The 12,376-nt window shown below is 51.6% G+C and overlaps 1 protein-coding gene across 5 annotated transcripts in view; it reads right to left on the bottom strand.

The window, feature by feature from the left end:
- Window positions 1–12,376, bottom strand: part of IRAG2 (inositol 1,4,5-triphosphate receptor associated 2) — a 72,650-nt gene that overhangs the window by 51,633 nt on the left and 8,641 nt on the right. For all 5 annotated transcript variants that reach the window (XM_073544004.1, XM_073544008.1, XM_073544005.1 and 2 more), the window contains exons 6-14: window positions 10,996–11,077; window positions 8,320–8,478; window positions 7,814–7,931; window positions 7,697–7,747; window positions 7,348–7,425; window positions 7,177–7,233; window positions 6,888–6,947; window positions 6,297–6,361; window positions 6,106–6,208 (exon numbers count right to left, since the gene is read on the bottom strand). In XM_073544004.1, coding sequence (XP_073400105.1) covers window positions 6,106–6,208; window positions 6,297–6,361; window positions 6,888–6,947; window positions 7,177–7,233; window positions 7,348–7,425; window positions 7,697–7,747; window positions 7,814–7,931; window positions 8,320–8,478; window positions 10,996–11,077 — 773 coding nt within the window. The remainder of the gene's footprint in view (window positions 1–6,105; window positions 6,209–6,296; window positions 6,362–6,887; window positions 6,948–7,176; window positions 7,234–7,347; window positions 7,426–7,696; window positions 7,748–7,813; window positions 7,932–8,319; window positions 8,479–10,995; window positions 11,078–12,376) is intronic.

Raw genomic sequence — 12,376 nt, 5'->3', positions numbered from 1 at the left:
AACGGGAAGGATCTGCGCTTTCTGGGATCTAGGCCTCCGAACATCACGTCCTGTGCTGAAAGCTCCGGTTTTGTGTCTGCTACCCCCATAGTGGACCTTACTGCTTTAACTAACTTATCCATCTGGTCTAAGGGAAAGCAGAAACGGCTCGAGTCTTCCTCTGAAGATGATGAAGTGGAGGCCGGGGAATCTGAGGAGATATCGATTCCAGGTGCGGCCGAGGACTCTGAACCAGAGAGGTTAACATCTCTTCCCTTAGAGGAGTCTTTTCTAGATAGGGCCTTCATTTCTGTCCTGATTATCTCCCTCAGGCTTGTGGTGAAGTCCGGTGTTTCTTCCGCCACCTGTATGGACGGGGAAGAGTGTAAGGGCCTGTCAATCTACCCCTAGGGTACCCCTATCCAACCCCTACCGTTTGTCGCACGCATGGCTGACACAACTTTTTAGGGTGGCCGTCTGGCAAAGGGCAATTACAGAGGGCACATTCCCTGTGCTTCTGCTTCCCCGTAGCTTTCCTTGCCTGCGAAAGAACAAAAATAAAACACTGCATCAGGGTACATTCACGGAGATCTCTTACCCATGCAGATAAGGCAGGTACCGGGTCACGGAGGGAGGCAGGAGGGTCCTTTAGCCTGGAGGAACTTCTGTGGCTTTGTTCGCCCGTCCGTTTCCTCTTCTGCTGGCCACTCGCCTGTGAATTCACTGTGGCCTGTTTCTCTGGGCGCTCCTGCGCCTCGTCCTGCTGCTCTGTGGGGGCTTCTGTCGAATCCATTGCTGGGCCTTCAGAAGCACCCCAGCAGCGTCACCTCCTGCTTTTAATGCCTCCCACAGTGTCCGGGTCAGCAGGGCTCTGGCGCGGCACCTCCTCCCCCGGGTCCTCCCCCCCCCGTGACTCCCCCTCCCCACATGCCCCGTCCACCCCCCCCCTCCCCGGGTACCGCGCGCCGCCCCAGACCGCCGAGCACTGGCGGCGCATCCCGGAAAGCCGGCCGGCACCCGACTTCCGGTTTCGGCGTTCCCGGCCCCGCCCCTTCCGCTGCGTCACTTCCGCCGCGCGATCAAGACCGCGGGAGCGCGCGGAAAGGAGCCGGCACGGCGCCCCCGGCTCCGGAATGCCTGCCGCCCCCACATGCGCCGACCTGCGCCCGCCGCACAGGCGCGACCGCCAGCCCCCGGAGAGAGAGAGAGAGGAGCAAGCGGAGACCGGGGGGATGCAACAGGAGGGGTTCCAGGGGTCATACGTACCTTGTGCCGGCCCTATGGAGACGGCTGTCCACCGGACCCTCTGCTCCGCCTGCTCCAACCACTGTTGTGGTGACCTTCCCGGCCCCACCGTGGCGCATCCAGGGACCCGAGCTTGACCGAGGTAGGAGACCCCCCCGCTACCTGGGTCGGTCAGCCGGCCTGGGAATCCCTCGACGACTCCATGATGGACCATCTGTAGGAAGTCCCGTCCTATAGGAACAGGAAACCAACTGATGCGTGGGCGAGGTGCCGCCCTTTTGGATCTGTAGGTTTCCTGTTCCTGAAGGGCGGATCCCCTCTCTCAGGTGGTGCTGTCATGGACGACCGAATAAAGGGCTGATATTTCTTTGGTTTCTCCTCTGGGAACCCTTTCTTTTTGTCTGATGACTTTTCTAGTACATAATCTAGTACAGGCCAAACACTATTGCCCAAGAAGGGAATGGAACACAGCTTGTTTTGGACTGTGTATCCCCAACTATGTTTTTAGCCAATTAAACAAAGTATTTTTACACGTTTTATTGTGTTTTTCTGTGTTTCCTGTTTTTAGTCAAGTAGCTCTCCGGGGACCATTAGATAAGGACCTATTCATGGACGCAAATCTAATAGATTCTACCAATGCGTCAACCATGAATCCAGTCGCTAATTTTAGGAGGGGAAGGGATTTCAGGATAGTGTCCCTGACAGTTTTGGACATTAAGTGTTCTTCCAGGTCATCGACCCATAGATGCATGGATCGAGCCACCGAGGTCACGGCAACGTCGGCATGAATTTTGGCCGACGAAGTCTCAGATTTTCTTCAGGCGACCATCCGCCTACCGATCCATCAAGTCTTTTAGGTTAGAAGAGTCCTCGAAGGGGATTGAGATCCTCTTCACCACCTTGGCTATGGGAACATCGATCTTGGGGATGTCTTCCCAGGCTTGGATGTCCTCTGGCTCAGAGGGCAGGTGAAGCTTGAAGTCTCTTGGAATAATCAGCCTTTTTTCGTCATCTTCCCACTCCTCCATGATCATTGAATGGAAGTGGCTGTTGACTGAGAAGACTGTTCCTCCACTGGAACCTCAAACCACCAAACATCTCGTCCTGTATGGAGAGAGGCTTCTGGGTTTCCTCCACCTGCATAGTGCATTTACTGCTCGGAGGAGTTGGTTTGTGTCCTCAGAGGAGAAAAGGTATCTTCCCTCCCTGTGGCGGTCGGCAGACATTTCCCCTTCTTCCTGGTCAGATTTGCCTGAAAATATGTCTTCCTCAAGAGGACAACTCTCTTGGCACGGGGACCACCGTGTGGCTCTGGCTGCGAAGCATGTGTTTGGACCAGCCCAGAGATCGAGGCCTGGGCCTACTCTCTAATTATGAACCTTATATCCAACAGTAGAGATGACTGCTCCTCTGATGAAATGTTCACATAGATGCTTCTGCCAGGTGTCCAGTAGCTTACAGTTAGATAGCACATCTTCTACCCTTCCCTGCTTTCTTGCAATCAGAGCACATGCCATGTGTTTATCTGTGAGGTAAGGAATTTAAGTGGGTCTCACTAGTCTACTCTCATGCCCCTGGCTCTGTTCAGAGCTAGCCTCAGCTATGGCAGATTCCTCCATGTCCAAGCATACAGTAGGGATAGCCTACAGACATCTAGGACCCCATATGCAGGGTGCCGCTCGGATCCATGCTTCACCGGATTTCTCCCTGCGTTCCACTGTGGAACGTACTCTGGCTGCAACCCAGAAGTGCTCTGCCCGGCCTGCAGAGAGGAAGACGTCGATGGATTCAGCGTGTCGGAGGCAGAAGCCGGAGCCGAGAGCCGACCGGTAGGTGGAAGCCGCTCACTGCCCAGGAGCAGCACTCACAAGGTAGGCTGAGGGACCCCCATATCGGGGGATGTCGCCCACAGACCGCGGGAAGGTAGAGGCTGGACCCCCCCGATCTGCCCTGGGTCTGCCAGGTACAGCCAGGGATATGCAGGAGCTCTTGTCATTCCTATCCTTACTGGGACAGGAAAAACGCTGAGGGGCGGAGATGGGAGGGTCCTTTTAACCTCTCGTTTCCTGTCCCATTAAGAAGGACGTCCTCCATGGTGTTCTCAGGATTAACCTGGAAAAGTGGATTATTGGGACAAATAAGAGGGTTGGGAAGTCAGTAAGTAAAGATATGTGGAAGACGCTTAAAATTTGCTTTTGGGTTTCAGGCTGTGTGCTCACGTAGCGATTTTTAAGCGTTTTTGCCGCGATTTTCGGCGCGAAAACGTTTAAAAATCGTGTACAGAACGCCCCCCATGCATTCCTATGGCATTCCGCACATGCTGTGCTAATGCTGCGCTTTTTTCCGCGGCGGAATCGCATCGCGGAAAAAAATCGCAGCATGCTCATTCTTTTGTGCGGAATCGCAAAGAATTGCCGCCATTCCGCACCCATAGGAATGCATGAGAACCGCTGACTTCCCGCATGTGGCTGTGCCCACCATGCGGGAAGTTAAGCGTCTCATGTGCGGTTGGTTCCCACGGTGTGGAGGAGAGGAGACTGTCCTCCAGGCCCTGGGTACCATACCCCTGCAAAAAAAAAAAGAATAAAAAATAAAAAAATTGGGGTATATTTACCTTCCGGCGTCCCGCGCTGCCATCCCGGCCTCAGCGTTCCCAGTAATGCCTTGCGGCAAGGTCCTGTGATGACGCGGTCTCGCGAGATCGCTATAGCAACGCGAGACTACACCATCACAGGTCTCGCAAGGCATTACTGGGAACGCTGAGGCCGGGATGGCAGCGCGGGACGCCGGAAGGTAAATATACCCCGATTTTTTTTATTTTTTTTTAGCATTTTTAACATCCTATCTTTTACTACTGATGCCTCATAGGCGGCCTCAATAGTAAAAACCTGGTCACACTTGTCAAACACTATGTATGACGAGTGTGACCAACCTGTCAATCACTTTCCAAGCGATGCTTCAAATCGCTTGGGAAGTGCTTGAATATCGCACGCGAAAATCGCAGCAAAATCGCGGTGAAATCGCGCTGAAAAAAAACGCGCGATTTCTGGGAAGGAGTCCGGTTTTTAGTGAGCGTTTTAAAACGCTACGTGTGCACATAGCCTGAATGGGATTAGGAATGGTGTAATATGAAAGGTCTGGCTAGTCTCAACTAGGGGGAGTTCTATTAGTTTGTATACAGGGAGCTCCCCCTAGTGGTGACTGCAGACAGGATCTTATGTATCTCTGTATACAGGGAGTTCCCCCTAGTGGTGGCTGCAGACAGGATCTTATCATGTATCTCTGTATACAGGGAGTTCCCCCTAGTGGTGACTGCAGACAGGATATTATCTTGTATCTCTGTATACAGGGAGCTCCCCCTAGTGGTGATTGCAGACAGGTTCTTATCATGTATCTCTGTATACAGGGAGTTCCCCCTAGTGGTGGCTGCAGACAGGATCTTATGTATCTCTATACAGGGAGCTCCCCCTAGTGGTGGCTGCAGACAGGATCTTATGTATCTCTATACAGGGAGCTCCCCCTAGTGGTGGCTGCAGACAGGATCTTATGTATCTCTATACAGGGAGCTCCCCCTAGTGGTGACTGCAGACAGGATCTTATGTATCTCTGTATACAGGGAGCTCCCCCTAGTGGTGATTGCAGACAGGATCTTATCATGTATCTCTGTATACAGGGAGTTCCCCCTAGTGGTGGCTGCAGACAGGATCTTATGTATCTCTGTATACAGGGAGCTCCCCCTAGTGGTGACTGCAGACCGGATCTTATGTATCTCTGTATACAGGGAGCTCCCCCTAGTGGTGACTGCAGACAGGATATTATCTTGTATCTCTGTATACAGGGAGCTCCCCCTAGTGGTGATTGCAGACAGGTTCTTATCATGTATCTCTGTATACAGGGAGTTCCCCCTAGTGGTGGCTGCAGACAGGATCTTATGTATCTCTATACAGGGAGCTCCCCCTAGTGGTGGCTGCAGACAGGATCTTATGTATCTCTATACAGGGAGCTCCCCCTAGTGGTGACTGCAGACAGGATCTTATGTATCTCTGTATACAGGGAGCTCCCCCTAGTGGTGATTGCAGACAGGATCTTATCATGTATCTCTGTATACAGGGAGTTCCCCCTAGTGGTGGCTGCAGACAGGATCTTATGTATCTCTGTATACAGGGAGCTCCCCCTAGTGGTGACTGCAGACAGGATCTTATGTATCTCTGTATACAGGGAGCTCCCCCTAGTGGTGACTGCAGACAGGATCTTATCATGTATCTCTGTATACAGGGAGCTCCCCCTAGTGGTGATTGCAGACAGGTTCTTATCATGTATCTCTGTATACAGGGAGCTCCCTCTAGTGGTGGCTGCACATAGGATCTATGTATCTCTGTATACAGGGAGCTCCCCCTAGTGGTGGCTGCAGACAGGATATTATCTTGTATCTCTGTATACAGGGAGCTCCCCCTAGTGGTGGCTGCAGACAGGATATTATCTTGTATCTCTGTCTACAGGGAGCTCCCCCTAGTGGTGGCTGCAGATAGCAGAATTTTATACAGTGTCATCAGGGGATTTCAGGCTGCGTCAGTAAAGCTGAGCTTTGAGAACTAATAGAAGCCATGCTGAAAGATAGAGATTTAATTTAAAAAGGACTGTCAGCACAGAAAATGTTGAAAAAGTATAGGCGCTCGGTGTCTCACGGCATCCAAAAAGCTCAGTGCCCCTTGCCACCTACTAATTTCCCTTCCATCTCTGACCTCCTCTATTTTGACTGACAGCTCGGACTTAACCAGAGATGGTATGGGAAGGGGCACTGGACCGATGCACCGGGTGCCTGTGCTTTGTTTGCTCAGTCATTCTGTGCTGACAGTCCCTTTACATAGATGCGGCGATCACCTCCAGCGAATGTTGTGCGTACTCCAGCTCCGTGTGCAGCGAGTTCAGGCCGCCACTAATGATGCGGCTCAGCTTGTAGGTGATCGGGGAGTTGATCCCGTTCCTGGAATGGATACAGAATTATTGCAGGTTGGGGGGGGGGGGGGGGGGGGATCACGGTCACAGATCCGGGGTCTATTCTGTGGACTCACGACAGAAGCTCCTGCTCCATTTGCTGCAGGTCACTCTCCAGTTTATTCTTCTCAATTCTCAAATTCTGGGAATAAAACAAAGAAAAGTGAATGTAAGGAGGGACACCCACCATCATGACCTGGCACCACCAAGTCCTGAGGTCTGAAGCTTCCAGAGGGGGCAGAACAGTTTATTCTGGATACTGACAGCTGCCTGAGTTCAGGTTTACAGCCGAGTGAGAGTCAGTCACCGCAAACTAAAATGGTGCTCATTCTGCCCAAGACAGAAGAATCAGATTTAAAAGGAACCAGAAGCAGCTTTAAGTTTTGCAGTATACAAATGCAGACTATGGGTTGGTGCAACAGTACCCCTAAATATCCATACTGATCGCTCTGCGGGGGCGTGTACCGATCAGAAGTGCACGCACAGAGTACACACCCCTGAGGTTCTTCCTTCTTAGAAATAGTTAGAATTGCTCTATTGCCCCAATAACTGTCATCAGCATTAATAGAGCCCCCCACATAAAAGGAAACTAGCGTAGCCTGGAAAAGGTAGAGGTTGCCTGTAAGAACCCTTCCCCCCTTCTCTATATAATGTAGTTAGGTTTATACCTCAATGACTGAGCTGTACTCCGTCAGCGTAGACTTCATCTCTTCAATATAATGGTCTTTCTGTAATAAAGAGGCGACACTGGTGAAAACATTGACTGATACACTGTAACAGATCCTCAGCTGTGATGAGCATTAGATGAAGACAGGCTTTCAACTTCTAGATAAAAACTAGAATATTTCTATTTAATGAAAGGTAAGCAAAGGAATTGATAAAGTACCCAAGACGTTGCAGAACATTGGCGATCCCCCCCCCACCCCCTTATAAAGACCCCACAGTCTGGGCACTGACCACCAACAGTTCAGCGTCCTTCTTCTGCAGCGCGCTCTCAAAATCCGTCACCTGTAACTGGAGGGAAAGGATCGCAGAGAAGAATGAGAAAAAAAGTCTGCAAATTATAATCCCCCAACCCGCAAATTAACGGGTGCGAGGAGACCCCCAGCCGACAGAGCCGGACGATACCTGGAGTGCTGCAGCTTTATCTGTGACTTGTGACAAGGCTTTTCTGACCTCTTCAACCTCCAGGACGCTTTGCTGATTCTGTGAACGAGGTGTGAAAGATCAGAGGAACAGGTTAAAAAAAAGTGGCTAAAAATTCTGCGCGACGTTCTCCGCCCTCACGCCGCCTGCACAACGCTCTCCGCCATGCTCTCGCCGCCTGCACAACGCTCTGCCCTCGCGCCGCCTGCGCAACGCTCTCCACCACGCTCACGCCGCATTCACGACGCTCTCCACCACGCTCACGCCGCCTTAACGACGCTCTCCGCCACGCTCTCACGCCGCCTTCATGACGCTCTCTGCCCTCACATACCTCGTCCTGCAGGGAGCTGATCTTTTGAATTAGTGACAGATTCTCTTTTCCCTACAAAAGACAAAAAAAACCCTCAAAAACTGGACGATTCACCATGTAAAGGTGTAACCTGATTACCATCTGCTTGTTGTGGGCGACCAGCGTGGACTTAGACTCCTCCAGAGCCGACATGTTTAACTTTAACTCCTCAATGTCAACCTTCATGGTCCGCACTACAGAGACGGCCTGCTGAGCGCTGCAAGGAAGCGAAGAGCATGAAACCCTTGAAAAAGCCTGCGCAGCACGAGAGGCAGTTTACTGTACAGTAGCAAAAACAAGCCTGTGCAGCATGGAGAGGCAGTCTATTGTACAGCAGACAGAAGTTCCAGCACAGTAGGTATAAGCACCGGAATTTTAGTCACCAAGAAATCAAGTAATAAAGGAATTATGCAGAAAGTGAAGCGACGATAATGCAACAGGAGGAAGTTTGATTTCAGCTGTGAAGCCAAGAAACTTTGATAAATGCTGCGTGTTTAGATTTACATCATTTGGAAATAACGTAGAGCGACTAAACCTCAGTGGAGCCTCATCCGCGTCTTCACCTGCGGGTAACGGGAACGTCATTAACGTGGCCTGGAAATTACCTCTGCAACTGGCTCCGCAGCTCCTCGTTCTCCTCCAGGAGCCGATGATTAGACTCCTCCTGAGCTTCGCTCACTGCCTTCAGTTTACTCTGCTGCTCCTGTAGCTTCTGGTTATTGTACTGAAGATCAGCAATGCAAGTGATGAGGTCCGAAGTGTCACTGGGAAAAGAGGGAGCGGGAAGAGCGATCATGAGATCACCCTCATTGTACTCCCCAAAACTAGACACATTTATAATCCAGAGCTGCACTCACTATTCTGCTGGTGCAGTCACTGTGTACATACATTACATTACTGATCCTGAGTTACCTCCTGTATTATACTCCAGAGCTGCACTCACTATTCTGCTGGTGCAGTCACTGTGTACATACATTACATTACTGACCCTGAGTTACATCCTGTATTATCCTCCAGAGCTGCACTCACTATTCTGCTGGTGCAGTCACTGTGTACATACATTACATTACTGATCCTGAGTTACATCCTGTATTATACCCCAGAGCTGCACTCACTATTCTGCTGGTGCAGTCACTGTGTACATACATTACATTACTGACCCTGAGTTACATCCTGTATTATCCTCCAGAGCTGCACTCACTATTCTGCTGGTGCAGTCACTGTATACATACATTACATTACTGATCCTGAGTTACATCCTGTATTATACCCCAGAGCTGCACTCACTATTCTGCTGGTGCAGTCACTGTGTACATACATTACATTACTGATCCTGAGTTACCTCCTGTATTATACTCCAGAGCTGCACTCACTATTCTGCTGGTGCAGTCACTGTGTACATACATTACATTACTGACCCTGAGTTACATCCTGTATTATACCCCAAAGCTGCACTCACTATTCTGCTGGTGCAGTCACTGTGTACATACATTACTGATCCTGAGTTACCTCCTGTATTATACTCCAGAGCTGCACTCATTCTGCTGGTGCAGTCACTGTGTACATACATTACATTACTGATCCTGAGTTACATCCTGTATTATCCTCCAGAGCTGCACTCACTATTCTGCTGGTGCAGTCACTGTGTACATACATTACATTACTGATCCTGAGTTACATCCTGTATTATACTCCAGAGCTGCACTCACTATTCTGCTGGTGCAGTCACTGTGTACATACATTACATTACTGATCCGGAGTTACCTCCTGTATTATACTCCAGAGCTGCACTCACTATTCTGCTGGTGCAGTCACTGTGTACATACATTACATTACTGATCCTGAGTTACATCCTGTATCATACTCCAGAGCTGCACTCACTATTCTGCTGGTGCAGTCACTGTATACATACATTACTGATCCTGAGTTACATCCTGTATTATACCCCAGAGCTGCACTCACTATTCTGCTGGTGCAGTCACTGTGTACATACATTACATTACTGATCCGGAGTTACCTCCTGTATTATACTCCAGAGCTGCACTCACTATTCTGCTGGTGCAGTCACTGTGTACATACATTACATTACTGATCCTGAGTTACATCCTGTATCATACTCCAGAGCTGCACTCACTATTCTGCTGGTGCAGTCACTGTATACATACATTACTGATCCTGAGTTACATCCTGTATTATACCCCAGAGCTGCACTCACTATTCTGCTGGTGCAGTCACTGTGTACATACATTACTGATCCTGAATTACCTCCTGTATTATACCCCAGAGCTGCACTCACTATTCTGCTGGTGCAGTCACTGTGTACATACATTACATTACTGATCCTGAGTTACATCCTGTATTATACCCCAGAGCTGCACTCACTATTCTGCTGGTGCAGTCACTGTGTACATACATTACATTACTGATCCTGAGTTACATCCTGTATTATACCCCAGAGCTGCACTCACTATTCTGCTGGTGCAGCCACTGTGTACATACATTACTGATCCTGAGTTACCTCCTGTATAATACCCCAGAGCTGCGCTCACTATTCTGACACCTTTCCTGAGGTCCTGTAGTAGTTTGTTTTGTACTTCTGCAGTTTCTGGTGCGGACACCGGTGAAATGATCTAGAATGTGGCAGATTGTAGGTTCCCTAGGGGTTTAGTGAATGCTGCTCTGGAGGAGTTGGGATTATAGAACCACATTACTTAATTCAGCTGAAAACCTCAAATAGAGAAGGGACAGATGAAGTGCGGATGGGATGCGTCTATACCGCAGGGAGATCCGCTCTGCGCCCCCATACTTTATCACTGTTCTCTCTTTATTTGGGGGGAGCCTGCTTGGAGTTATTGCTGGAGACATTTTTTTCCTAAGTGTATAGTGCCCCCTGCTGGACCGTCTGTGCACAGCAGCACCACTGCTCATCCCTCCAGGCTGCTGGTTACCTGCACTGACACAGTGGAACAGACTGTCAGCTCTTTGAGCAGAAAATATAAACTCATTTCTACAGTTGCTCCTCAGCCCATAATATTAGCGCCTCCTGCCCAGGACTCGCCCCGATCAGCCCGATCGCTGTGTTTTCAGCCTCTCACCAGCAAATTCAGCCAGACCCCAGCGATATCTGACAGTCGGGGTTCTGCTGTAAGTAATGGGGTCACCCTGGGCTGAGACCCCTCTTATTGCACGTTTCTTAAGGGTGGGGGTCAGATTTGTGCAGCGAGGAGTGACCTAGAAGAAAACCGCACGTAACATTGTGCACTGGTGACGTGGCCACTCACAGGTCTCCTCTGGACACGTCGCCACCAAAAGCCTCCAAACTCCCATACGTCACGTTCATGGTGCTGCCGGAGACTCTGCGCCCTGAACACAGAAAATCAGTCATCTGAACATTCAGTGTAGAAATCGCACACAGCACAGAGTGGGCGCAGTCAGAGCGAGACTGCTCCGGGGGCAGAGTGAGCGCAGTCACAGAGAGAGGGAGACCGCTCCGGGGGCAGAGTAGGCGCAGTCAGAGAGCGGGACCGCTCCGGGGGCAGAGTGAGCGCAGTCACAGAGAGAGGGAGACCGCTCTAGGGGGCAGAGTGAGCGCAGTCACAGAGAGAGGGAGACCGCTCTAGGGGGCAGAGTGAGCGCAGTCACAGAGAGAGGGAGACCGCTCTAGGGGGCAGAGTGAGCGCAGTCACAGAGAGAGGGAGACCGCTCTAGGGGGCAGAGTGAGCGCAGTCACAGAGAGAGGGAGACCGCTCTAGGGGGCAGAGTGAGCGCAGTCACAGAGAGAGGGAGACCGCTCTAGGGGGCAGAGTGAGCGCAGTCACAGAGAGAGGGAGACCGCTCTAGGGGGCAGAGTGAGCGCAGTCACAGAGAGAGGGAGACCGCTCTAGGGGGCAGAGTGAGCGCAGTCACAGAGAGAGGGAGACCGCTCTAGGGGGCAGAGTGAGCGCAGTCACAGAGAGAGGGAGACCGCTCTAGGGGGCAGAGTGAGCGCAGTCACAGAGAGAGGGAGACCACTCTAGGGGGCAGAGTGAGCGCAGTCACAGAGAGAGGGAGACCACTCTAGGGGGCAGAGTGAGCGCAGTCACAGAGAGAGGGAGACCGCTCTAGGGGGCAGAGTGAGCGCAGTCACAGAGAGAGGGAGACCGCTCTAGGGGGCAGAGTGAGCGCAGTCACAGAGAGAGGGAGACCGCTCTAGGGGGCAGAGTGAGCGCAGTCACAGAGAGAGGGAGACCGCTCTAGGGGGCAGAGTGAGCGCAGTCACAGAGAGAGGGAGACCGCTCTAGGGGGCAGAGTGAGCGCAGTCACAGAGAGAGGGAGACCGCTCTAGGGGGCAGAGTGAGCGCAGTCACAGAGAGAGGGAGACCGCTCTAGGGGGCAGAGTGAGCGCAGTCACAGAGAGAGGGAGACCGCTCTAGGGGGCAGAGTGAGCGCAGTCACAGAGAGAGGGAGACCGCTCTAGGGGGCAGAGTGAGCGCAGTCACAGAGAGAGGGAGACCGCTCTAGGGGGCAGAGTGAGCGCAGTCACAGAGAGAGGGAGACCGCTCTAGGGGGCAGAGTGAGCGCAGTCACAGAGAGAGGGAGACCGCTCTAGGGGGCAGAGTGAGCGCAGTCACAGAGAGAGGGAGACCGCTCTAGGGGGCAGAGTGAGCGCAGTCACAGAGAGAG

Source organism: Dendrobates tinctorius, unplaced genomic scaffold (genome assembly GCF_039654945.1).
Source record: "Dendrobates tinctorius isolate UK_male_01 unplaced genomic scaffold, ASM3965494v1 ptg000136l, whole genome shotgun sequence".
Lineage (NCBI taxonomy): Eukaryota > Metazoa > Chordata > Amphibia > Anura > Dendrobatidae > Dendrobates > Dendrobates tinctorius.
The sequence above is the reverse complement of the archived record's forward strand: the minus strand, read 5'-3'. Positions and strand labels throughout refer to the sequence as shown.